Source organism: Aplidium turbinatum, chromosome 5 (genome assembly GCF_918807975.1).
Source record: "Aplidium turbinatum chromosome 5, kaAplTurb1.1, whole genome shotgun sequence".
Taxonomy (NCBI): domain Eukaryota; kingdom Metazoa; phylum Chordata; class Ascidiacea; order Aplousobranchia; family Polyclinidae; genus Aplidium; species Aplidium turbinatum.
In genome coordinates this window covers 26,176,017-26,201,675 of record NC_137476.1, presented here as the reverse complement: position 1 = coordinate 26,201,675, position 25,659 = coordinate 26,176,017, and the positions used below count along the sequence as shown (strand labels likewise).

Below are 25,659 nucleotides of genomic sequence, written 5' to 3'. Positions count from 1 at the left end.
GCAGTCTCTAAGCGTGCCATGGCACTTTCAAATACGAAATTATTAGAAAATTGAAATCGTTTCTGTATCCGTCTTTGTGGTGGGTAGACTACAGACAACAAATCAGTGGCTTTTTGACATTGATTCAACATCTACAGACGTTAAATCAATGTAAAAAAACGATTGATTTTCTGTCTGGGTAGAGAAGTTTTTTAACTTGAGTTTTAAGTTCAAATTACTACAATCACTTGCTGCAGTGAATGACTTCCCACAAGATTCTCCTGAGCTCAACCGGCAGTTCAGCAAGGACATCGAAGATGAAGCTAATGGATACTTCCAAAGGATTTACAATCAGCCTCCACATCCCACTTTATCAGTGGACGACGTAAGCAGTTTTCATTTGCAAAATTAGAAGACCACTTATTCAATTACGTTTGCGCGTTCAGTGGATGTGCTCGTAATGAAAGGATTCAACAAATTTCATGTTTTTTTTTCATATTTATTGTTTATTCATGTTTTTGTTTTATCCAGTCTATTCCAGTGGTTTGAAGATTTAAATTATTGGATGGGAAGGCAAGGAAGCCAATTTTCATGTCTACTTTCAGTCATGCCTTAGACACAGCCGCATGTCCTTGAGCGGTGTCGAACCAGCACCCTTTCGAGTGCCGCACCAGGCCTCTCACTACCCGACTATGCGGCCTGTTTTCAGTACAGAGTGTCGACGCAAGATCACGGCCAGCTGTCACTTTTGCATAAAAAAAAAAAGAAATACACTAATTCTTGTTGAAGATCAAAGTGTCTTAATGAAGACATGTGAAGACGCAACTAAACCGAAAATACAATTTGTCATGGCGGTATGCAAGTCACTTGAATACTCCAGAAAATCTCTTAGGCTTTGAAACTACGCAATCAATGGTATCTTAATAACCGATACATCTGTAACAGTTATTAACGATTATGTTGTATATGAATTTACATTTTGCACCGTATTTTCATTCAAAGTTAATGAAAACACCGCTCAAAAGCATGTGGCTGTGTCTGGCAGGACACTTAAAGACATGCTTAAAGGTGGACATGAAGATTGGCTTCCTTGCCTTCCCGTCCACTTAATCTAAATCTTCAACAACCAGGTGTAAGTCTGGATACGATACAAAAAAAAAACTCGATGTTATTTGCATCTTGTTTCCAGATATTAGATTTGCTCCAAAAATTCAAGGACTCAAACAACACTAAGGAACGGGAGGTCTTCAACTGCATGATGAGAAACCTCTTTGAGGAGTACAAATTCTTTCCTCAGGTATCACATGCTCTCGTGACGTATTTACAACAGTTCAATCTTTTTTAACGTCACATGACGTTTTTTGACATATTTTTGTAATCAGTTAAACGGACAATTCTTTTGAAAGTAACTTTTGACTTCACTCACTGTCTTAGAAAATATACTTTCACTTGAAAATATACTTTCAGTATCCCGACAAAGAACTTCACATCACAGCATGCCTATTTGGCGGCATCATTGAAAAGAATCTAGTCACCTATCTTCGTAAGTATTTTCATGCAAACCTTTGTTTTTATGTCAACGCATGTACAATTTATTTCAATATCTTATACCCCACTTTGGGCAGCGACTGTTACACACGGACGTTATGTTTGGGAAATAAAGAAAGTTTCAATAACAAGCTAATCTTAAGATGGTAATCGCTTGGATCGAAGCGCAATGTTTGTGTCCTATCGAAAGACGTAAATCCGAATACAGTATATGGCTTTCTAAACGATTGCTTTTTTTTTCAGCACTTGGCATTGCACTCCGTTACGTCTTAGACGCCTTGCGTAAGCCTCTCAACAGCAAGATGTATTACTTTGGCATCGCCGCATTGGACCGTTTCAAAACCAAACTTAAAGATTACCCACAGTACTGCGGCCACATTGCTACGATTCCGCAGTTCAAGGAATTCCCTGGAAATCTCGTGGAGGTGATTATAGTGCTAGAACTGTAGCGCTAAGGCCGATCGCTTACGACTCTTTTCTTGACGACGAATATTTGGCACTTTTTGTGACTTCTTTATCCAGTGGTCTTGACCGTGCCAATCTTGGTGAAGACATAAAGTAACAAACAAAATTTCTGAGTTTTTGTCGTACAGTACTCTGGCTGAACGACCTTCTTATATTTTTTATTACTCTTTAAACGTGTATGAGGCGACTGGTACAATGTCAGCTACATCAAGCAAATCGTTTAAAATTAAATGGAAAGCGGTTAAATTGTGGTTTTCATAACTTACAGTGTTTTTTAGACAGAAGCTGTGTGTATACCTGTTGCAAACGGTATCACTGAGCTTTGAATATGCATATCTGTGCATAACGAAACAAAATATATTTATTACATCGCGCAGATCAACATTGGAATTTTCATCTCATCGACTGAAAACGTTTTGGTTACATATCATATGGTTAGACTTTTTATTGAATGTTTTTGCTTGGCAACTCCTTTAGTACGTTGAAAGCGGCCGCAAATCAGAAGACCCCAACAACAGTTCGACTGGTAACGTGACAACCCCTGGAAGCATTGCTTTTGCCGCTCAACAGCAGCAGCTAGGATCCATGATGGGCGATGTCCAGGCGCCGCAAGGTGGCAATGTCACACCAAGTGTGGCTAATCCTCTCCCAGTGCGGCCAGCGACTGGTGGAAGCAAGTTGGCATTAACAACTACAGCGGGAAAAGATATACAGGTAACAATGTAGCCGCTGCCAGCATCTATCGCGCTAACATTTGTTGATTACATGCTGCAGTAGGTTTACGTTATTCATATCTCGTTATCATTTCAAAGGTGAACGTAGCTAACAGAGTCTTACGAGCTATTTTTTACTGCCTCCCCAATTTGATAAGCGTCTGAGGCCAGTTTGAGTGTAGGTTATTTGGAATACATTTTTGTTTTTAACCGACTCTCATAGCGATTGATGAATCCGCTTTTCAAACGGCATGAAACAAAACACGGAAGTCTTTTTCGTAATTTGTTCAGTTGTAATGAAAAAGGTTGTGTGAAGGATGTGGAATGTGGATATTAGACGTCATAGAAGAAGTGGTGGTACAGACAAAGTACATAGAAAGTAAAATTCCAAGATTGAAATATATCCATTATCCAAACATAAGTGAGAAGATTCTAGGCTGAAGAATTTTTAACGAAATTCTTACCCTGGTAGGAAATTCACATAAAATCTTGCTCAGAGCCAGTCTTTAACACCCATTGCAAACAATCTGCACCGAGATGAATTTTGAAACAAGACCTGTTTGTTATAGCAACCATCAATCGCCAAAGCAACCAACATCGACACTCTTCTCGGAGCACAAGTCCCGGAGGAAAAGATCCCGGAACCTCCTGAGAACATCCAGGACAAGATAGCTTTCATCTTCAACAACCTGTCCGTGTCCAACATGACTCCCAAGGTAAGGCATCTAGCGAGCATTGTTATGTCCACGTCACGTAACGTCACTGGTGACGTACGGTCGTGTCACAGTTCTGTGACGAAATGTTTAGGGTTGAAGATATGATGCAATGCGTGGAATAATCTCTAACCTATTCAGAAAGTTAGCAAAGGATAATAGTGGTACATTTAGCTGCGGTGTGTAGCCAGATTCTATTATTCTAGGGTTGTCTCATTCGAAGGCCACGCCGAAACTAAGAAAAAAACTTTTACTTAAATGAAAACATCCCTATGTTGTTGTGATCAATGCGTGAGATGTTTCATGCCTCTAAAAACCCGAATTGCATTTGAAATGAAAATGCTGGTTTATGTTTTGAAATCTAATCCGCATTTGCTATCTTAGTGTTTAGTTTCCAACATTTTCCATCTGTCGTCACTTGATGTTACGACAATATATTTTCTCTTCCTTATTTCGACATTCACACAGTGTAGTTAATATGTCACGTTAATATGTCATGAGATGTTTATCAAACGTGAATACGATGTTATTTTTTTGTACCATCTGCAGTCGGACGAGATGAGAGATGCGATAAAAGATGAGTATCTTCCTTGGCTCTCTCAATACTTGGTCATGAAAAGAGTCAGCATCGAACCTAACTTTCATCTTCTTTATTCCAACTTCCTCGACTGCTTGAAGCTTCCTCGTTTGAACAAGCTCGTTAAAGAAGAAGTGTTTCGCAATATTACGGTAAGTGGGATGGTAGCCTAGTTTAAACGTTATTTTTGCGTTAGCTGAGTCATGATCACCTGGATATTGGGACAGATTTGTGAAGTGATATTATCATAATCGCTTGTGTTACCTAGGAAAGGCACTGTCAGATAAGGAATTACCATTTTCAAGAAGTTTTGGTTGGACCATTAGCAACAGAGTGCAAAATGTGATAAGTCAGGCCGCATTTCTATCTGTCCGTGCCATATCTATCTATCATGTTACCGTCCTTCAACAACTAATTGTGCCAATTTTTTGTTAACGTCCGTTACCCGAAATTGTTCAATATCGAGACCTGCATCGGTTATTCATCTCATAACGGTGACGAAAATGCGTTCTTCGTGTATTGGTCATCTCGGCAGATATCATTTAAGACTTTAATTTAACTTGTGTCGTTTTAAAGGTTTTGTTGCAATCTGACAAAGTTGCCGCCAACTTCTCTGATCGCTCCCTGTTGAAGAATCTTGGACATTTTCTCGGAATCATCTCATTGGCCAAGAACCAACCAATCCTTCATGACGTATGCTGGAGTTTTTATTATTTTATGCAGGAAAAGCAGGAACTTCGTGGGCCCTGTGGTTTTTGTCACGCGTTGTAGCAAGACACTCCGATTAAAGGGATAGTTTTGTTGGATAAGCGCATGTCGTGCCTACAAAAAATGAGAATCAACCTATAAAAATAAATACTTTATAGATGTGCTAATTTGCATTGATCGAATGCTAGCATTTGCACAGCAATCTAATCTCAACACAAATCTATTAAAGAATCGATTTCTCTATAATAATAGCATCTTCAAATACAATCCTAATGCTTCATCAATTTTACTTACGTTGAAACTCATCCGATTTTCTGTTTACCTTAATTAATTCCGTGCGTGTCTTTGCGTAGGAAATTGCGCTGAAGCCTCTCCTATATGAAGCATATGCCAAGGGAGCCCAGGAACTGCTCTATGTTGTACCTTTTGTGGCCAAAGTCCTTGAGTCAGTTGGGAAAAGCAAAGTGTTTAAGCTTCCAAACCCTTGGACTGAAGCCATCATGAGTGTCTTGGTGGAATTGCATATGGAGCCCGACCTGAAGGCAAGTTTTTTCATTTTATTAATTAAAAACTTGCTTTATACATGTTTAAGTTTGGAAACTTGCAATGATGTAAAGTTTTTAATCAGGAAGTAATATATTTTTCAGCATGATTGTAGGAAACGAATTTAAAACAAGTATTTTCTTCTGAAGCATGAGGTCTAGCGTTGTGTAGCCGTAAACAAACGTCACCACAGCGTTACTCAATCCATCTTACAAGTTAACACTTACAGGATATAGCGTCTCTCTGACCTTTTCTCAACTTGTTTCTTCAGCTCAACTTGAAGTTCGAGGTTGAGGTTCTGTGCAAGAATCTTCAGATTGACATCAACGACATTGAACCGGCTCATTATCTGAGAAGTCCCGACGTCAAATCAACGATTGACTTCCAGGTAAGTCCCAATATAACATCCATTTTGCGTATTTTTTGTCGTTTTTATGCATACTGTGATCTCAATCGTCTGCAGACGTCGAATCAATATAAAAAATGCTTGATTTGCTGTCTGGGATGTTGCCAAATTATTGATCACAAACAATTGGATTTACCTTGTTCTGCTTTTTAGCTGTCAACGTCAAAGAAGGAACCAGCCGTCTCAAGCAAGCCAAGCACACCATCCGAACAAGTTGCTGTTTCAAGGTCAGTTCATCTTCTGCTTTCCTGGCAACTGAAAATGAACACGATATTATGACGTCACATAAGACTAGAGGCATTACCACAGCTGATGCGTTTAGAGCGCAGCTAGAGCATTTTTTTAACAGTTTGCTTTTTTAAACGACAATGCTTCTAATGTAGGGGAATACGTTTGTAATATTTATTGAAAACAAAATTAACTCCTTACAATGAACGAAGCTTAACACTATTATTGCTTATAAAAGTTGATACTCTACCTCGTACTTATTAACAGGGCTGTAGAGTCGGGCGAAAAATCTACTGCTCCGACTTCGGTCACGCCAAAATCTCTCGAACTCCACAGCCCTGCCTATTAATAGCTTTTGTTATAGGTTTTACAGTATAGTTTTGCCACGTATTGTCTGCCTACTTGGTACTGAGATCAGTAATATTCCTACTAATATTATCATTGTTATTTCTTATTATCAGAACTACAACTCCGATGATCATGGGCATGCCGGGGCCTTCGTTGACTAGCGGGAATTTCCCGCCCCCGTCGGTTCCCCCTCCACCACCAGTTCAGCCCCAAGGGCAGCAGCCTCAGCCCCAGCAGCCCCCGTTGTCAATGCCCCGCTTTTCTTTCCACGACATCAACGTGTATTCTCTCAATACTCTGCAGTCCCACCTAACTATCAAAATGGATGTACGTACATCAGTTTGTCTTGACAGTTTTCGATCACGTCCATGACGTTATGGCGTCATCAGTCTTCATTTTGACGTATGGCCTGCAGCGATATTTTGATGGTCTTTTAATGATGTGATGTCATTCTTGTAAAAATTTATAACACTTTGTTGTTTATTGTTGATGTGCAGCTTAAATTCTTTAAATCTTCTGTTTAATTTTCGAAACAAAACAAAATAGCCACTAAAGTTACTTTTCTACGGTTCTTCATGTGAACAAAAGTGTTGCTTACATGCGGCACATCCCCCACGAGTCATGCTTAATGCCTATTTGTTTAGAGCAAGGATACTAAACCTTAAGTGACTTTAGACCTTTGGGTAAATTATACAACTAAACTGTGATGATGCATGAAACAAAGCCTGTGATATAGTGCTTACACTTCTTATCCATAGTTGCATGGTAGCGTAATTTCAAAACTACAAGAACGGGAACTACAAGAACTCTTAACCTGCTTCTTTGTCCACTTACCTTACCGGTTTCTTTTTCCAGCTTCCTCTTCTCCAGAGTCAACCTCAGCTGAAGACCTGTGTGAGGACAGCCGTGGAGAGAGGAGTTCAGGACGTCGTACAGGTCGCTGTTGACCGAGCCATCAAGATCGGCTTGCAAACGTGCGAACAGATCGTCCGGAAAGACTTCGCTCTTGATCCCGAAGAGCTGCGCATGCGCACTGCTGCCCACAACATGGTAGGTAGAAATTAGCAACGTTTATATCGTGCAAAGAAAAAAACCTTGTAAACATGTGATTTTCGACCAGGTACGCAATCTGACCGCTGGAATGGCACTGATCACATGTAGAGAGCAGCTTCTCAATTCCATACAGAACTATCTCAAACAAAACTTCATTCAAGCTTTGACCCGGGTAAGTTTTATTCGCTGGTTTGACCTTGTAGTTGAAGTTTCTTTATTAACTGATTACAAGGAATTACAGGAGGAATTGCTACTATCCTTGCACCTTTGTATCTCTGCCTATTGGAAAAGAATTTCCTAAATTTGTTTTAACATGCTGAGAAACTAGGCACTGTTTTGTTGGTGGAAACTTGTGTCAGTGTCTAGTGGCAATTGTAGTCTTTCGACGATGCGCACTTGTTAGTTGCGCAGAAACGATTTACAGGTGGAAAAAGACCAGTTCAAAATGATTAAAATTGTGTATTTTGTCAGTTGTCGTGTAGAGTTGTCGAGATCCCTTCATGTTAGAGATGCACAAAACGATTGAATTGAAATTATTTTTAAACTATCGCAGCACCCGCAAGCTATGGGTCCTCAGCAGAAGGAAATGGTTGATCAAGCTGCCACCGTGATCGCTGGCGACAACGTTGAGTTGGGATGTTGCTTCATACAGAAGACAGCCGTCGAGAAAGCGACACAGGAACTGGAAAAGATAATGGCTTCTGTACGTAGCGGTTCTGTTACCTTTCCTCAAGACGTTGCGATCATCAAATTTTGTCTCAAATTAAATATTTGAAAAAAAAACGTATCAATCTAATGACCTGACAATAATTCTTGTTTTTTTCGAACTAAACCTGATAAGCATTTCTCAATAGGACTACGAGCTCCGTAAGCAGGCCAGACAAGAGGGCAGGCGTTATTGTGACCCGATGGCGCTCACCTACCAAGCTGAACGAATGCCGGAACAAATTAGGCTCAAGGTAAAAACGTGTTGTTGCATGCAGAAGGCTTTTTGTTCATCATCTCTTTGAAAACTGAGTGTTCAATTTTACTGCTGTCACAGACGTTGCTTTGTACAATTACCATCACCAATTGAAAATGTGACGTGCGTAATTTTTCATGGTCCTAAATTATTAACCTACTCTTTATCATTTCGTTGTGTCAGCTTTGCATGTGTGGGTATTGTTGTAAGTCTTCGCCATTTTGACAAGCGGTGGACCTTGCTATGACGTATTTATTCATTATCCAATCACAATTGACCGCAGGTGGGCGGAGTTACGCAGCATCAGATATCCGTCTACGAGGAATTCGCTCGATGTATTCCAGGATTCCTTCCCAGTACTGACGCTTCACAACCATCTGGGTTCCTCTCGAAGCCCATGCAGGTGGGTTACAACAACCGATGTGAAAACTATCTCAACATTTTTAGACGAAGATTCAAAAGTGTACGATGCTCGGTTTTAGCGTAGTAATATCGTTCCACGTACGTAAAAAAACTTAAGTAGTCGGACCGCATCACGCTTGCAGTATTTATTCAGTGTTTTCATTTCTTCAGAACTGGGCGGTTGACGAAATTACTCAAATCTTCGATCGTTGCATCGTCGAGTTGGAGAAACACATGCAGGTACGTCACATTCATCACCAAGTCGCTTTTCATCGAGAGCAGCATTATCTTGAATCAATCTCTTGCATGAAATACAGACCTAACCTTGAGAGTGACATCTTCATTTTTCTGTATGGTAATCTAGCAAACAAAAAGCATTGGTTACTATTTATTAACTTGACATTCACTCCCAAGTGGAAAGAATTTTCACACCGTTATAACGACGCTAGACGCTGTTTAGAACGTTGCTAGACGTTGAAACGATATTGAAATGGAAGTTTTGCCGGGTGAGTCATTCACTATTTCTCTTACCTTACCAGGCTATTGGCATCAAGCAAGGCACGGCGCCTCACGGGCAGCTACAGAGCCTTCACGATGCATTGAGAGGGGCTCGCAACACTCGTGAGATCGTGTCAGTGATTGCGCTCCTACAGAAAGCCGTCGAAGGGCTTCTGGATTCGCCAACTCAGGGCTTCACCGATCAGGAAGTGAGTTATGGTTTTACGATTCTTGCTGCTTGTGTGAGAAACTCTCTCAGTTATCCCAAGCAAACGCACTTGCGCTTATGTTACGCTCAGCGAGCGTGAATTAATCACTCGCAATTTGTTCATTGCTTTGCTGTCAAATTAAAGTCACTTGAAAAATGGCTAGGACAAAAGATCTATAGAAATGTAACAAATTTCTTCCATCACCTATCGTGAAAATAGCAAATTTTTTTTCTAAATAGAACGAACACGACGCTGTACTAAATTTATCAAGTAGGCTAGTACACGAAGTTGTGGCCATTCGTTCCCTAAACAAATGTTTGATCAAACTTTGATGGTCAAATTGCAAAAAAAAAAGATGTGCGCGAAGCCTGGAGCAGGCGCGACACTCGAGGAAGAATCCTAATCCAACTTTCTCTTCCAAGACTCTCAATCGTTACCGGGAGTGCCATCTTCTGGTGTTGAAGGCCCTGCACGACCAACGGGCGTATGGGTCGCAGTGGACTAACAAGCAGATCACACAATGCGTGGTCAACCACCGGGATGAATACAAGTATAACAATGTTAAGGCTGTCGAACTGCTCATAAAGTCTCATCTCATCCATATGCAGTTGTACGACCAGCAGCTCGCACAGGTACGTGGGACTGGTTGCTTTCGAAAGCTCGTATTGTAAGGTTTTGATGTGAAGATGCGTGCTATGATGATTCGCGAAACGTCAGTAAAGCATTAAAAAATGGAGTGTTTCTGCTGTTGCTTTTGTTTTCATTGGATAAAAACTCCTGGAAAATTAAATACAGTATAAGCACAGTATAAATACTGGATAAGCGGTAAGCACCCAAACGTTTCATTGTTTAAACAGTTCTGTGCACATTTTATTACCTCATTTGATTTTAAACTTATTCTGTTCAGTTCACAACGCAAAAACGTTTGCTAACGCAACTGTCGCGTGCGTCCACATATGAGTTTTGCGTCAAACTTAGTGGCAAAATTCAATGAAATCTGATCATTTTTGTGCAGTCCATGGAAAACGGGCTCAACTACCTGGCAGTGGCCTTTGCCATGCAACTTGTCAAGTTGTTCCTGGTTGACGAAAAACAGGGTTCTCCTGTCACTGAGTCAGACTTCTTCCACACCATTGAGGTTCTAAACAAAGTCAACAGCTTGCCGAGAAGCCAGAATCCCGATGGGTAAGTCGGTAGTCTGGAGGTTAACTTGCATAAGTTTGACCTGTTTAAAGCGCCTATGATTCACTTAGTTGCCCTTTCACTTAAAATTGTGTCGGCATTGTTTGTTCACCATTTGGCAAATTTCTTGTTTTAAAATATTCTACTCTATCCCAGCCTGCCTCAACTGATGGAGCTGATCCGCTCCAACTACGACAACATGCTGGAGAAAGGTCCTGGAGGGGCGACCCACATGATGCATTCTGGGATTACGCAGGTCAGTGTGACATCCATCAGTAAAATTTTAATCTTAAATCAAGAGCAAAAGGCTCGCAAAACCGAATGGTTATCAGGACTTGAAACTTAAAAGTTTAATCGCACTCTATTAGTTGGCCTTGAAACATCTGCTGTAGGTCCTGTTTGACATCCCACTGAAATTTTTCTTTGTGTGGTTGTTGCTTGTTTTAATTTTCCCACAAAAAGTGATATCACTAGGATAAAGCTTCAAGTAATGGATAAGGGGAAATAAATTCTAACCGAGCTCTAAACAACAATAGAGCTCTATAGAAACGCTATGCGATTTAAAATATGTTATATACTTGGCCGAACTGACTCAAACCAAGCATGATAAAAACATAAAGCCGGTGAACGTGATAGGATGAAAAAGTTATTATATGAACATTGAGCAATGAAAGCATTGTAAACATGAGAAAGCGTTCTCCCCCGGCTGTTTTATAGCTGTTTGTTTTGCTTTAAATGTAACATTTGTTTGAAGTTGGGATTTTTATTTGCGGCACCGCATCTCGTTATTCCACCTCTGATACGAACCGTTTTCTCTTGCAGGCTCGAGAGTACGACGATCCTCAGGGACTCCATGAGAAGACCGAGTTCCTACTCCGTGAGTGGGTCAGCATCTACCATAGTCCGACTTCCGGCCGAGATTCAACGAGAGGCTTTTCCGCTTTCGTCCAACAGGTTCTCACATAAACTTTACATCAAAGTTAGGTCGCTAAAACCTGTTCAAAGTAAATCTGTGTAAATCACGTACCCAGACAGGAAATTAACCGCTTTTTATACATTGATTTACCGTCTGTATACGTTGAATCAATGTGAAACTTTTATAAATTAATTGAATCAATACAAAATCTTTATATGCCTATTTTTTTCACAGGCCAATTGTTTATCTGAGACAGTGTCACGATCGAAAATGAATGATTTGTAAAACTTGAAAATGTAAGGCTATCGCATGGAAGAGAAAATTGTGTTCTCCATTTCACTTCACAGAAGTCCATCGTTTTGTTGCTTGCTTTTTTATCTTTGCTTACACTTTCTTCCCCAATCTTAGATGCACCAGCAGGGCATTCTACGAACGGATGACATCATCACCAGGTTCTTCAGGCTATGCACTGAGATGTGCGTGGATCTCACCTATCGGCTGCTACAGGTTGGTTCCTGTTCCTTGCAAACGTTTGCAGCAATTCTTCGCGTTTCTTACTTATCACAACAAATCTTCAGGGAATCATCTCATTCAATTTTATACAAGGCTTTCTTGTAGTATGCTTCTTATTTCATTGGTGTAGTCTCTGAGTTTGAAGTCATCAAAGTACCATGTTTTACATTTGTTAAAAGGAATAAATTTAATCTAATAGAGCAGTCTAGACTACACGTGCACATCTGCTGACCTAAAATAATTGGTGAAGTAAATTTCTTTTTAAAAAGTTGACAAGGAATAGAAAAGTACAAAGATTTAAACTGAATTTAAGAAAATATGTCAAATTTTAAGCATTGGTGTTTATATTTCTCTAAGATGGTCTAATCACCGTTTTTCTTTTTTTTATCACTCTTTTTTAAAAAGCGATTTCATTTCAGGTGATTCCATAATATTTCATTCGCTTGCACTTAACCAGGGTTGCTATTTTCAGGAATCTAACGTCAGCCCGTCCTTGATCAACCCCACTCTGGTCCGTGCCAAATGCTTTCACACCTTGGACGCGTTCGTTCGTCTCATCACTTTGCTAGTCAAGCATTCCGGCGATGCGGTCAACTCTGTGACCAAAATCAACTTGCTCAATAAAGTAAGTCGCCCATCCAACGAAGATAACGCTTTCACGATACGTCAACGTCGCCGGGTCTGTAATTGTGCAGATAAAACATCTTTGCCAGTCTGGCAAAGGACATATTTATTTTGATCAAACCAAACATACAAAAACAGACGAACCCCTTTATTGAATGATAGTCTTTAATTTTATTCGTTCGCTCATAAAATGCAATAAAACAACAAAAATTAGAAATAAAAGCTTAAAAATAAACATTAGTCAACGTTAATTTCTTTGACTATCTCTCGTCTTTGCTGATCACCAAGGATTAAATTTGTTATCTTTTTGGTTTTTCTATTCCTTCTGTTTTAAGTTTTTTTCTTTCTGAGTTTTCTTACTAAACTACTCCAGAGAAGTGACTCTCTTGCTTCTTGAAGGTCCTTGGTATCGTGGTTGGAGTCCTACTCCAGGATCACGGCACTCGACAAACCAAGTACCATCAGATGCCCTACCATCGCATCTTCATCATGCTCTTCTACGAGCTCAACGCTCCAGAGCACGTGTTGGAATCGATCAATTTCCAAACTCTCACTGCCTTCACGTAAGTTTCAAATTACGTTACATTTTTGTTGATTTTTTTTGAATATTAACGTCAAATACATGAAATTTGCGTCGTATTAACGTTTTAACAACACTAATTTAGAAGCTATCTATAACTTGTGCTTTGTATTGGTCTTTAATTTGGCGAAGGAATGTGGGCTTAGTTCTGGTTCTATCCCAATGTCAGGATCAGTTTTCATGCCTTTTGTGGATCGTTGTTTCAAAGCCATGTGCTAAAAGTATTTTAACGTTGCTTTGGGTTTGAAAATGTCAAGTCTTCTCCAGTTTACCTTCTCTCATATACTCGTCAGCCGTGGATCTGGCAGACGAGATTTCAATGGTTACTCCATTTTATTGCTGGATCTTAGCTATTATCTGATCGAAAGTCAAAAGTCGCTGTCATGTCTTTAACCTCAGATCGGTCATACCCAGCTTGCAAAAGTATCTATTTTTACATAGTTTTACCATCTAGTGACATTGTTAGCCGGGTAACCTAATGATACTTGCTGTCAAATGACGTTGAAAATTCACTGCTTGTTTTCAGCAACACGTACCACTTGCTGCGACCAAACAAGGCGCCAGGCTTCTCATTCGCGTGGTTGGAGTTGATCTCCTACCGTGCGTTCATATCTCGCATGCTGTTGCACACCCCTCAACAGAAGGTACTTTCTGAGGCTAAAAATATCAAACAAATTAAATACTGTATACAACAAAAAGATCTTTTTTAACTTAAAATTATTAACGCGGAGTTAATTTTTGTGCCTTCAGTAAAATAACCCAAAAAATGACCATTTTTCTCATATATCATTCCTTATAATTTGTCCACATGATGCAGCTCGTGCGTCGTTGATAGCGGGAAGTTTTTATTCATTTCACCTCTTCATTTCAGGGTTGGCCAATGTACGCCCAGCTGCTGATCGACTTGTTCAAGTATCTTGCCCCGTTTTTACGAAACGTTGAGCTGGCAAAGTCAATTCAAATCCTCTACAAGGTAACGTAGGCTCGGTCAAAGCTCTGTATAAACTTCTCTTTTGTCAATTAGTCCATGACAGCTACGCTTGATCTTGTAAGTGAAAACTGGAGCGATGAAGGACATTATTTCACTTGTTAGCTCTTTGTCCGCTTAAAGAAAGCCGAAATATCGCTGGAGTAAAAATCTCGTAAATGTCTTTGACGACCATGTATGATAAATTTTTACCCTCTATTGGAATCTAAAATGAAACTAAAAAAAGCGACGAGTTCGATAAAGATTGCAATCATTTTCCTCCAGGGGACCCTTCGTCTTTTGCTCGTGCTCCTCCACGACTTCCCGGAGTTTTTGTGCGATTATCATTACGGATTCTGCGATGTCATTCCTGCCAACTGCATCCAGCTACGGAACCTGATCTTGAGCGCATTCCCAAGGAACATGCGTCTCCCCGACCCATTTACCCCCAATCTAAAGGTACGTTTAAACAGGTTCTATCCACTCGTGTTGAATATTTTAGAAACGGGACTGATAGTGGTGGGAAGCATTTCTATCGCTTATTATAAGCTGACTCTCATTCCTGGGCTCTGCTTTGGTTGTATTTTGTATCAAAGGTAAAACAAGTGGGCATGCTTTAGCTTTGTTTATCCTTTTATTCTGTCCTCTTCTTGCTCGATTCCATGTTGTTAAATAACTTTATCAATTGTTTGACTCTGCCAGCTTCAGTGTTAATCATCTTATATTTTCAAAAGTCCGCATCGGAACGGATAGGCAAGCGCAGTAGAATTTTTGCCTTTAGGTTGATAACAGCTTTTGTTAGCCGACTTTCATCGAGGTCTGTACGGTTGTTTAATTTTTCTATTATGACGTCATACCAGGTCGACATGCTCCAAGAGATCAACGTTCCGCCTCGTATTCTCACCAACTTCGTGTCTGCCATGCCAACGCCGTTCCAGAAGGATCTTGACAGCTACTTGAAGACGAGAGCTCCCGTCACCTTCCTCAGTGACTTAAGAACGACCCTGCAAGTAAGGAGATAGCTCTGCTGCTTGGGTTAACCGCGGCGTTGAAATTGCGTAAACGGACGGTTTGACTTCTCCTTATTTAGACGGCTTTGATGCCGATGAAAGCCTGCACTACTTTTCCTGAGCTGATGGGGTTTGTATAAATTGTACCGCACGTTTTTGAGCTTTTACGTAGTTTGCTGGTTTACGCATAATAATTAATCCAAGCTTACGTATTTTTACGTATCAGCGTGCTTAAACGTGTGCACTGCGCACATACGTACGTTCTTGCGTACGAAAACAGCAAAGTTGCGTTGCTTTCCAGGTCAGCAACGAGCCTGGTCTCAAGTACAACATTCCTCTCATCAATTCGCTGGTGATGCACGTTGGGACTCAAGCGATCGCTTACATCCACGGTAAAGGAGGATCACCATCCATGGCCACCATCACCCACTCCTCCCATATGGATATCTTTCAAAATCTCGCTGTCGACCTCGACACTGAAGGTGAGGGTTATGAGTTGTGGAGCATGACCAAATGAAGCATAATCCCAGACAGGAAAACCAGTCATTTTTACATTGAATCAACGCCTGCAAACGACGAATCAATGCAAAAATGACCGATTCTGTTGCCTTGGGATCACGGTGTTTAGAGTTGAATGTTGAGAACTGTCACAGTTTTTCATTTGATGCAAGTTTTCCTCTCGAAGGTTGATATGCAGAGATCTCTTCTCACACCGCCAAACAATTGAAACAAGCTGATGCGAAAAGTGTTTAATAAATTTCGGACGGAGTGATTAAGAGTCGAATAGTCGAATAAAGTACCTTTAAGTGAATGAGATTTTACGACAGCGAAATGAAAACAATCAAGTTTTCAAAATCTTTGCAGAAACAGTAAATTTCTGTTTCTTGATGATTTTTTTACGGAATAGCAACCTAGGCTCAACATGAAAGTTTTTTTTTTGTGTTTTGCGGTTATGTTTTCCGGTTGAAAACTTTCACTCATTCTCAGGACGCTACCTGTTCCTGAACGCGATTGCCAACCAGCTTCGATACCCCAACAGTCACACGCACTATTTCAGCTGCACGCTGCTCTATCTATTCGCCGAGGCAAACCAAGAGGCCATTCAAGAACAGATCACTAGGTTGGTGTGGTGTTCGTTTCTGTGTGAATTCAGACAAAAGTTGGCATCCAGGAGCAATGTTAATTTGAGTCAATAAGTTGCATCTGTGTGCAGTTATTACGTCGGCTGCATAGCCGAGTGGTACGAACTCTGGTTCGACGTTCGAAAGGGCGCCGGTTCGACACCGGTCAAAAGCATGCGGCTGTTCCTTGGGCAATACACTTAAAGGCATGTCTGAAGGTGGACACGAAGATTGTCTTCCTTGCCATGACGTCCATTTAATTTAAATATTCAACTAATGGTCGTAAGCCTAAATACGACAAAATGTTATTATGTTGATTTTTAAATGCATACGACAGAAAACAGCTTGTGAAACCAGAATTCTGTGAGAATTTTGAGAAGTAAAACTAATTAACTAATCGTGTTTTTTCAATGTTTTGTCAATTTCATTTTTATCCTGATTGTGTGTGTTTTCAGAGTCCTCCTGGAACGTTTGATCGTGAACAGACCGCATCCGTGGGGTCTCCTAATCACCTTTATTGAGCTGATAAAGAATCCCAACTTCAATTTTTGGACGCACGATTTTGTGCATTGTGCTCCGGAAATCGAAAAGTGAGTGGAGATTTAAAAAAAATCACAATTATTATCAAGACTGTTATCTAAAAACTCCAACCGACAACGTTTCTTTAAAGTCAATTTAATCACAACTGGCTTGGTGATTAAAGTTTTTGCCTCTATATCGGTAGGTCTTGGCTCGATACCTTATCGTACCGTACCAAAAGGCTTTATCTTCTTGCTGCTTGGTAATCAACAAAGGAAAAAAATCAGGGTAATAAAGTTTTCGGCCGCAAGCTTATGCTGACGCTGTACGCCTACGCTGTAGTCTGTACGCCTACGATGACGTTGTCTGCTTTGTCAAACGCTGAGAGCAATTTGCTACGGAGACAGCGCTATGTAAAAACTACACATTGCTATTATTTATTGCAGGTTATTTGAGTCAGTCGCGAGAAGTTGCATGGGAAAGCAGTTCAACCAGCAAGCCGGTACCGATGCTGCTGCTGTCTCGTCTCCCTCTGCGCCTGTTGCTGTCGTTCAACCCGTATCGTAGTGTGCCTGTCATTATGTTAGTCTCCTCTGTGGTGCAGAAGTGCAAGTCTGACACGCGGAAGACAATGAGATAGTATACAAGGCCGCGGCGGTGTTTAAATGCTAGATTGTACGAATTTGTGTTTCATTATGTAAATATAGCTGATTTCAATGGAGAGTGTCAAGCTTGACCAAAGAGAAAGTGATTTATGTTTATTGTTCCCAAGCAGCTGTGAAACCTACACTTCAAAAGAAAATTTACGACCTAGCCAGTTTCGAAACTTGTCTTGCGTCTGTGTTATGATTTTTTTTTATTACTGACGTATTTTTGTAATATTTCCGACCAGAACTAATTTCTCTGCGATTTCCTGAATCAGGTCCGTTGAGAGATTATTTTGTGCTTGGCACCAATGAGATCCTCGAGCCACAAATCAAGATCTTTTTAAGAAAAACGCACAGTATTCAAAGAATACACGTTGGTTTCTTTAAGTTTTCGGGCCCCTAAAATTATACCGGGTTCAAAAGTACTTCCTGCACCCCCCCTGTCGACGCTACTGTCCTGAAAGGCAGCCCATCTGAATGACCCCCGCTACTGTAGTTGTTATGATATGGAAATTAAATTTATCATTTGCAGTATCGTAACTGCAAGCTTATGGTTTATAACGCAAACTTGTTTTAACGTGTAGCCTAGTAACATATTTTGAGTAAATGTTGTGTTTTCGCGTAAAATGAGCTAAAAGGAAAAAGAGAAACACACAGCACAAAAACACCATCAAATCAAACCCCAGGCTTTTTCAAAATCAAAAATTGCAAAAGTATGTTAGATTACACCTAACGAACTAAACTTGTCGACGAACCGATAAGGAAAGGCAAGCTTCTTCGACGGTGATCTATCGTAATGGAAATCACCGCTACTGCTGAAGATGATTTTTCAAACTGTTTTATTGTACAACCCCGTTTCAGAAAATAATTTTCTATGCGATTTCTTGGTGGGCATTTTCCAGCGTAACCTGAACTACCATCTGTAGTCGTGTAGTAACCCGCTCCCACACAAAACAACACTCACATACCTAGGAGTGAAGCTTGATTGATCACTCAAATGTCAAAACCATATTGAAGCTATCTGCCCCAAATTGTCAACACGAAATAACCTGAGATGCCTGACTGGATCTTCATGGGGTGCTTGCACTGCAACACTTCGTACAAGTGCTCTTGCACTTGTCAATAGCACAGCCGAATATGCTGCTCCCGTCTGGTGTCACAGTACACATGCTACAAAGGTTGATGTTACCCTCAATGACACCATGAGGATTACCACCGGTTGTCTTTGCTCAACTCCCACTGACTTCCTACTTGTACTGTCAGGGATTTCCCCAGCCAAAATGCGGAGAGATAAGTTGGTTCACCAGCGAGCTCTATTGGATGGCCAGGATGGGTACAAGACGGACTATAGTCCGTCTTGGATGGGTATCATCCCTTAAATCAGTTGGTTCTTGCGTAACATCTTGATTTGGAACCTCCACGTCTTAAATCTCGCAAACCCTTCTCTCGCCATGCTACAGATTTCTGTGATTCTAATTTTGACCTTCAAAGAGTCTGGAGTAAACGTTGAGATGAAACTGACCAGAGCAGTTGACAGTAGGCTCCTAACTAGCCCACTTTGTATTTTGACCAGTCAGTTTGGACATAATTTGTGTATACATTAAAACTTTAATTTATTTTCTTTGTCGGAATACAATAAAATATTAAAGTTAAAAAATAGAGTAAGCTATGGGAATAAAACTTTTTCCTTTTGTTGGTTTTGTTCCAGTAAAGGTACTCTAGTTTTTAGCTTCATCATTTGTTGTTGTATTCTGACAAAAAAAAAATTTCAAGTTTTAATGTAAACACAAATGGTAGAAAAGCCACTGCGATCTAATCAAAAAATAAAGAGCCCAAAATGTAGATAGGCTGCTAAACTCTACTGTTCAGCATACTTTTCGAAAAGTATTGGCCTACTGTCTTTATCTTTAATGTGAAATCTTCTAAAATAACCTGACGATTGCATTTGAAGATTTATAGATTTTCATTTGCGGTGTAACTTAAACAATTAAAGACTTCTTTAATCTTTTTAGAAGATAGGCTACCTTTGAGTAGCTTTTAAGCATTGTTCAAAGAATATAAAATATTTTACCCTTCTGCAAACAATTTTAAATTCTTTGCTTGGGAAACTCAGTCAAGAAAAATGGCAGTCATCATTTTTTTTTCATTCATGTTTTATCAGAAACAAATGTGAGTGTGAGCTGTTGCTCATACGGTAAGTGAAAGCTCTGGTGAGTGATAGTTTGCAGTTGTGTTCCTTTATCCTTCGTAAGCTTTGTGGCAGTGAAGTGAGCTTCTAGTACTACTTCTGTCTTGCAACATGTTTGCAAGTTTTAATAAAGGATTGCAGGCCTCTAAGCTCCTTTATTTTTCAGCATCCAAGCATGGCCTACCAAATCCGCCCCGATAGCTCAGTTGGTTAGCGCACGACTTCTGGAATGAAGAAGCTTCAAGATCAAGCGGCGCTGGTTCGACTCTCGGGGTGTGCGCTTGATCAACACACGTGTTGGAATTGATAAAGTCTGCTCTCCATTCAGAGCCTCTACCAGTACATCAGGGACGGGCAACATACGGCCCGCGACGGCATTTTGAGCGGCCCGCACACCGTTTCCGGTCTTTACATAATGTGGCCCGCGGCCACACTCTGCCGCAATCCTCCACTAGCCTACTTGATTTCTACGTCAAGTGACTGTTGGTTATTTTTTAGTTCTTTGATTATTTGTTTTCGGTTTTTAGTCAAGCGACAAGCATGTTATGTTCGGTCATAAACGGGACCTTCTATCCTTTTGCTTTGTCTCTTGTAAGAATCTCCTTCAGTCTCAAGCCGGAAAAATAGATCAAAGTGAAATTTGGCGGATTAGTGTAATAATTAAACGGAGAACGTGTACAAGTAATAGTGATTGTTGGTTAATCTTTAGTTCTTTGTGTTTTTTGTTTGTTTTCAGTTAGAATTAAATTTTGAATTTACAATAAATATTTTCCTATGGATTTTGCCAAGAAACGTAAAGTTGAAAAGGAGTGTCGCAAATTTAACAAACATGCTCAAGCGCTTTTTCACACAAGTCCGCAAGAAAGCAGTAGGCTACCGTATGTTTGCTTTGCAATGAAAGTGACAACTTTGATCGACCACAGATGTCTCATTGACTTCAGCAGCTATATTGAAGTAGGCTACATTACATTAATTGTTAATAAATTCATTTAAGACTGTTTTTGGTCTTTATGCTTTAAACTTAAAGTTTACATTACATTAAATAGGATTCATTCCTTGTCTAGGTAGATAAATAGGCGCTTAATGTACAGTAGCGATTCATGAATCCGGCCCGCCAAGTACATCATTTTCCCATATCAGGCCCGCTGACTGGAGAAGTTGCCCGCCCCTGCTCTACATCTACAAGTATTCGAAACTGCCAGGATTAAGCTCTGCAAGAAGCTTTTCCAGTCCGAGGATAAAGATTCAATCAATCTTCTTTCCTGCAGCCAAATTAAAAATCTGTTAATAAGTATCATGTTTTTGCGTTCATTCTAATAGATCAACGTAAACAAGGCCACAAAACATATTTGCAGTTGTAAAATGCACTGTTTCCCGTAGAGCTGGTCTTCGAGTTTTTACAGGTCAACGTTCAGATTTATTGGGAAACTTTCATTCAGCTATATTTCTCGTTGGTGTGTGAAAGCTTGCCTTGTTTGTGAAAAGAAGTTGCGATTGCAAGCAAAGAGAAAAAAGTTTCACTGTATTTATACTAGCCAATATAGTGTAATAATAGCCTCAATAGTGTTGTCAGATAAGGAATTCTGCTCTAATTTGAGAAAAGGTTAAAGCTGTTGAAAACAAAAATGCAGTGGCTATTTGACCTGTGCCGGCCTTTGAATCTGAAACACTATTTAACCGGTCATGACGTTACTATATAGGCATTTTTTTTTGGCAGTGGCTATTTGACCGGCTCCGGTCTTTGAATCTGAAACACTATTTGACCGGTCATGACGTCACTACATAAGCACTTTTTTCTTTTTCTCTTTCAAAGCAAAAGACGATAAGCGCGTTAAGTTTTAAATTCAACACGATTTTTTCAACTGAATCCGTGGCGCATACGTAACGTCTCGGGCTGCCATTCTAGAGGGAATGAGTTCGGTTCTATCCAGAAGCGTTCTTTTTTTTTTTTTTTTTAACTAAATTTTTGAAAGTGGAAAGTTGTCTTGAAGGGTTGGTTGAGATGATGATTTGAAACTTGACTGATTGTTGTGCGACAATGAGACTGGATTTGATTTTTAACTTCGGACTTCAGCGAAACGTAATCTTACAGCCTATTAGAAGGTGTGATTTTTTCAGAGAAATTGTGCTAAGAAATGAAAGGAATTTGTTAAAAATAAAGACTAGAAAAAACTTTTTTAATTCGTTTTGAAACTTTTTTATTCACTTGTTGATTCATTCATATCAGTTTGTATCCTTTTGTAGTTAAAAAAAAAAAAAAAAAAGAACGCTTCCGGATAGTATCGAACTCATTCCCTCTGAAATGGCAGCCCGAGACGTTACGTATGCGCCACGGACTCAGTTGAAGAAAACGTGTTGAATTTAAAACTTAACGCGCTTATCGTTTTTTGCTTTGAAAGAGAAAAAGTGCTTATGTAGTGACGTCATGACCGGTCAAATAGTGTTTCAGATTCAAAGACCGGAGCCGGTCAAATAGCCACTGCCTTTTTTTTTCTTTTTCTCTTTCAAAGCAAAAGACGAGAAGGGCCTATATAAGTTCTAAATTCGACAACTTTATTCAACTCGATCCGTGGCGCGTATGATATTTCTCCGGTTGCTATTCCAGAGGGAATGAGTTCGATACTACCCGGAAGCGTTCCTTTTTTTTATTTTTATTCGTTTTTTTTAACTAAATTTTGACCCAAAGTGCATTTTTTTAGTCAATTTTTAATTTGAGTTGCCTACAGCCCTATTTTTTATGTCTTCAAATGTGAGTAATAAAGTTAGAGTTTTTTTAATTTGCTGGAATTTGAGATTTTCTCTGGGTACGGTAATTTTCCGTTTGTCATAAGAGGATGTGACCGTGTTTGCCGAGCGATGCATTACATACTATTACCATTTTTTTAAAAGAAGCATTGTATATAACTAACTTGTTGAGAGCAAAAATGTAATGCGTTGTTCGGCAAACACGGTCACATCCTCTTATGACGAACGGAAAATTATCGACATCATGACCGGTTAAATAGTGTTTCAGATTCAAAGACCGGCGGTGGTCAAATAGCCACTGCCAAACAAAAACTTGTATTTTAAAAATTTTTTTTAGTCCTGGGCAAAGATCAAAACCCTAATCTCATTCCTAACCCTAACCCTTACCTTAACCCTTCCTAATTAATCCTGACTCTGGCAACACCTGATTGTAACCATGGCATTAAGTGTGAAAAAATAGCCACTTCCAATTATAAAAGCCAACAAGCCCAAACATATTTAAAGGCCTAGGTCTAATTGTTTGGTTTAGATTCCAATGTAAAACACTGTAGGTTTGACATTACACATTTTTTCAAAACGTTTTTGTGAAAAAAAAAATTGAGTGGCCTTAGTCACCTTCCAGGGAGTAAAACATAGTTTACTACTTGTTATTACTAGGTGCCATCAACTGTATTCCAATCACAATTTCTTGTCCCCTCTTAAAATTTTCTCCAATTGGAACAGAGTTTCTGATCTAGCTATGTTATAAAGTTACTTCACAGCGAAAATACATTCATCATCATCTAGTTTGTTTCAAAGAAGCATGGTCTTCATTCCAAAACATCCGGGTCGACCCGTTGTGTACAGCAACTACTCCATCTCTATTGCTGGCATCTTTAATTTTCAGGTTTCTTTTTGTGATGTCTTCATCCATTTTCTTCGGTTTTCCTTTTCTTATTTTTCCTGTTTTTACCTTATTCCAAAAGGATGCAACTTATTTTGTTCCCTGAACACTTTGTCTCCTGATTTCGGCCCCTGAATAAATCGAAAGAACTAATAGAACAAAGCCGAAGTCGCTGATCGAAGTTCCCACAAACATTTTTAAATTTTCCCCTTGAATTAATCATTGAATAATGAATATTTATGGGCCATTACAAAATAAGTGTGACTTTTCTTTGTAATTTTGTTGATAAATGTTAGTTGGAAGTGAATAGATCATTCCCGTGTGGCAGCTCTGATCATTTGTAATGGAGGGAGTACAATCTTCGGTGCTTCTGTATTTTTTCTTTTGATCTTCTCAAGGGAAAAATTTTGAAATGTTTGCGGCAACTCTGATCAGCGACACCGACTCTGTTGCATTTTTTTCTCTATCTTTTCAGGGAACAACATCATGGGACAAAATAGCTTAAAGACCCATTCTGAACTACTTGGTCATATATAATGATGCCTGGTTTAACAACTATTATATGACAATTACTCTTTTTTAGGTTATACATACACATCGTTGAAATTAGTAGCCTATTTAAATTTCATGTTGATTTGTTGAAGCTATAAATTAATTGTAACTTTAAACTAAGGTTATTAAGATGCCTAAAAATAAACGAGCCCAGAAATTTGCTGAAATGAAGAGAATGATCAATCTCAGGGACAGCAGAATCTCTAAAGAAAAGCGTGCAAAGCCGAAACTCAAGAAAATAAAACCTAGCGAAAACAATGAATTAACTACAAAATATTTGCCAAAAGAGTCGTCTGCTCTATTTTTCAAGTATAACGATCAGTTGGGACCGCCTTATCATGCTCTTGTCGATACAAACTTCATAAATTTTTCTATCAAGAATAAGTTGGACATTATGACGGCCATGATGGATTGCCTGTATGCCAAATGCACTCCTTGTATTACTGACTGCGTTATGGCAGAATTGGAAAAGTTGGGTCCCAAGTTTCGTGTTGCACTTCGAATTGCTAAAGATCCGAGATTTGACCGTCTTCCCTGCATGCATAAGGGTACTTATGCTGATGATTGTCTTGTACAACGTGTCACACAACATAAATGTTATATTGTGGCAACCTGTGACAGAGACTTAAAACGTCGCATACGAAAAATACCTGGTGTTCCTATAATGTTTTTATCTCAGCGTAAATATACTATTGAAAGAATGCCAGATGCCTTTGGGGCACCCAAAAATCATCAGTAAATGCTGAAATATGCTATTTTGTGCAATGGTTGGTTGATGTCACCTTGAAAAAGGTAATATTGGTCAGTCTTTGTTATCCGATTTAGCAAATGTTTCTTTTACACTGATTCATCATTGGTATATTATGTTCAATCAATGTAAAAGGAGTATAAAGTAAAAGTATAGAAATATGAGGAGCTAAAAATCTGCATCTGGACTTTAATCGTCGCTTAGGATACAGCAAAGGTGATCTGCTGATTTAATGTGAAATTTATAAAGCAGCTCAAGTGGCCTTCGATGACATGGATGTAACTGATTTGTATGATGACAAGCTAAAGTGTTACCCTGACATTTGTAAAAGGCATGGCTAGGCGAAAGTGATGCCATGAATGCATGAAAGATGTACACTGGAGTCAACTATTTAAACAAAATTCCGTTTTTACTCCAGGACATTCTTTTTGCATTGAGTCCAACAGAAAAAAGCCAAAAGTGAATATTTTTTTGCTTTGTAGCTGCTGTCCTATTTTAATTTGGTGTCATTGAACAATTTAGCTCTGGCAGTGTCTTTTTTTTAAATAAATGTAGGTTCTTTCATACGGTAATGACTGCTCTTCTGTTGAACAAAGCAGAAAAGTCATCATGAACTCGTTGAGCTCAACTCTTGTATGTGTATACTGTATAGTGACAGTTGTAGCAAGTTTAGTTTCCCAAGTTGGTATTTGCAAGGACGACCATGCTTATGCCCATGCTCAGCTCAGCTTATGATAAACTTGGAGAGATTTTTATGGTGTTTTATTTTTTTGCAAATGTTGTTTCAATTACAATTAAGAATTCTAATTTTTAAACGGAAATAGCCTAATTTCACTGAGCTTTTCTGCTACATAGCTGAGAGGCCTTGCCATATTGAAATGCACAATTGGTTCGGTGTTGGTAGTGACTTTATCTCAAAGAATACTATGCTTCTCTTTATGTATACTTTGTGTTGTATAATTATGGTTGGTAGGTTTTGAATACTGTACTACTTGCATCAGATTCGCAGGAGATACAGTGCGTGAAATCGTATGATGGAACAATGTCATTTTTCATAACAATAGATGAAATGACTTATTTTGTAAATTGCATCCTTACACCTAGGTCAACATT

General features: G+C 39.4%; 2 protein-coding genes across 2 annotated transcripts in view; both read left to right on the top strand.

Moving 5' to 3' along the window:
* Window positions 1-17,507, top strand: part of LOC145770800 (CCR4-NOT transcription complex subunit 1-like) — a 40,665-nt gene extending 23,158 nt beyond the window's left edge. The window contains exons 20-53 of the mRNA XM_082582527.1: window positions 237-364; window positions 1,169-1,276; window positions 1,447-1,522; window positions 1,771-1,952; window positions 2,470-2,706; window positions 3,275-3,421; window positions 3,968-4,147; window positions 4,572-4,688; window positions 5,057-5,245; window positions 5,518-5,634; window positions 5,806-5,879; window positions 6,342-6,555; window positions 7,084-7,278; window positions 7,349-7,453; window positions 7,835-7,984; window positions 8,136-8,240; window positions 8,526-8,645; window positions 8,816-8,884; window positions 9,184-9,351; window positions 9,774-9,983; window positions 10,367-10,536; window positions 10,690-10,789; window positions 11,356-11,487; window positions 11,858-11,956; window positions 12,435-12,587; window positions 12,986-13,149; window positions 13,693-13,810; window positions 14,038-14,139; window positions 14,419-14,592; window positions 14,994-15,143; window positions 15,445-15,625; window positions 16,131-16,263; window positions 16,720-16,854; window positions 17,230-17,507. Of these exons, the coding sequence (XP_082438653.1) occupies window positions 237-364; window positions 1,169-1,276; window positions 1,447-1,522; window positions 1,771-1,952; window positions 2,470-2,706; window positions 3,275-3,421; window positions 3,968-4,147; window positions 4,572-4,688; window positions 5,057-5,245; window positions 5,518-5,634; window positions 5,806-5,879; window positions 6,342-6,555; window positions 7,084-7,278; window positions 7,349-7,453; window positions 7,835-7,984; window positions 8,136-8,240; window positions 8,526-8,645; window positions 8,816-8,884; window positions 9,184-9,351; window positions 9,774-9,983; window positions 10,367-10,536; window positions 10,690-10,789; window positions 11,356-11,487; window positions 11,858-11,956; window positions 12,435-12,587; window positions 12,986-13,149; window positions 13,693-13,810; window positions 14,038-14,139; window positions 14,419-14,592; window positions 14,994-15,143; window positions 15,445-15,625; window positions 16,131-16,263; window positions 16,720-16,854; window positions 17,230-17,350 (4,823 nt within the window). The 3' untranslated portion in view covers window positions 17,351-17,507. The remainder of the gene's footprint in view (window positions 1-236; window positions 365-1,168; window positions 1,277-1,446; window positions 1,523-1,770; window positions 1,953-2,469; window positions 2,707-3,274; window positions 3,422-3,967; window positions 4,148-4,571; window positions 4,689-5,056; window positions 5,246-5,517; window positions 5,635-5,805; window positions 5,880-6,341; window positions 6,556-7,083; window positions 7,279-7,348; window positions 7,454-7,834; window positions 7,985-8,135; window positions 8,241-8,525; window positions 8,646-8,815; window positions 8,885-9,183; window positions 9,352-9,773; window positions 9,984-10,366; window positions 10,537-10,689; window positions 10,790-11,355; window positions 11,488-11,857; window positions 11,957-12,434; window positions 12,588-12,985; window positions 13,150-13,692; window positions 13,811-14,037; window positions 14,140-14,418; window positions 14,593-14,993; window positions 15,144-15,444; window positions 15,626-16,130; window positions 16,264-16,719; window positions 16,855-17,229) is intronic.
* A 6,336-nt stretch (window positions 17,508-23,843) lies between these two features.
* LOC145770173 (rRNA-processing protein FCF1 homolog) lies at window positions 23,844-25,650 on the top strand. The gene has a single exon (XM_082581759.1). The coding sequence runs from the start codon at window positions 23,929-23,931 to the stop codon at window positions 24,535-24,537; it is 609 nt and encodes a 202-aa protein (XP_082437885.1). The 5' UTR covers window positions 23,844-23,928; the 3' UTR covers window positions 24,538-25,650.
* The last annotated feature ends 9 nt before the right edge of the window (window positions 25,651-25,659 follow it).

What these genes read in the sequence shown, in the direction of transcription:
- LOC145770173 (XM_082581759.1), top strand. Translation starts at nt 23,929, where the DNA reads ATGCCTAAAAATAAACGAGCCCAGAAATTTGCTGAAATGAAGAGAATG.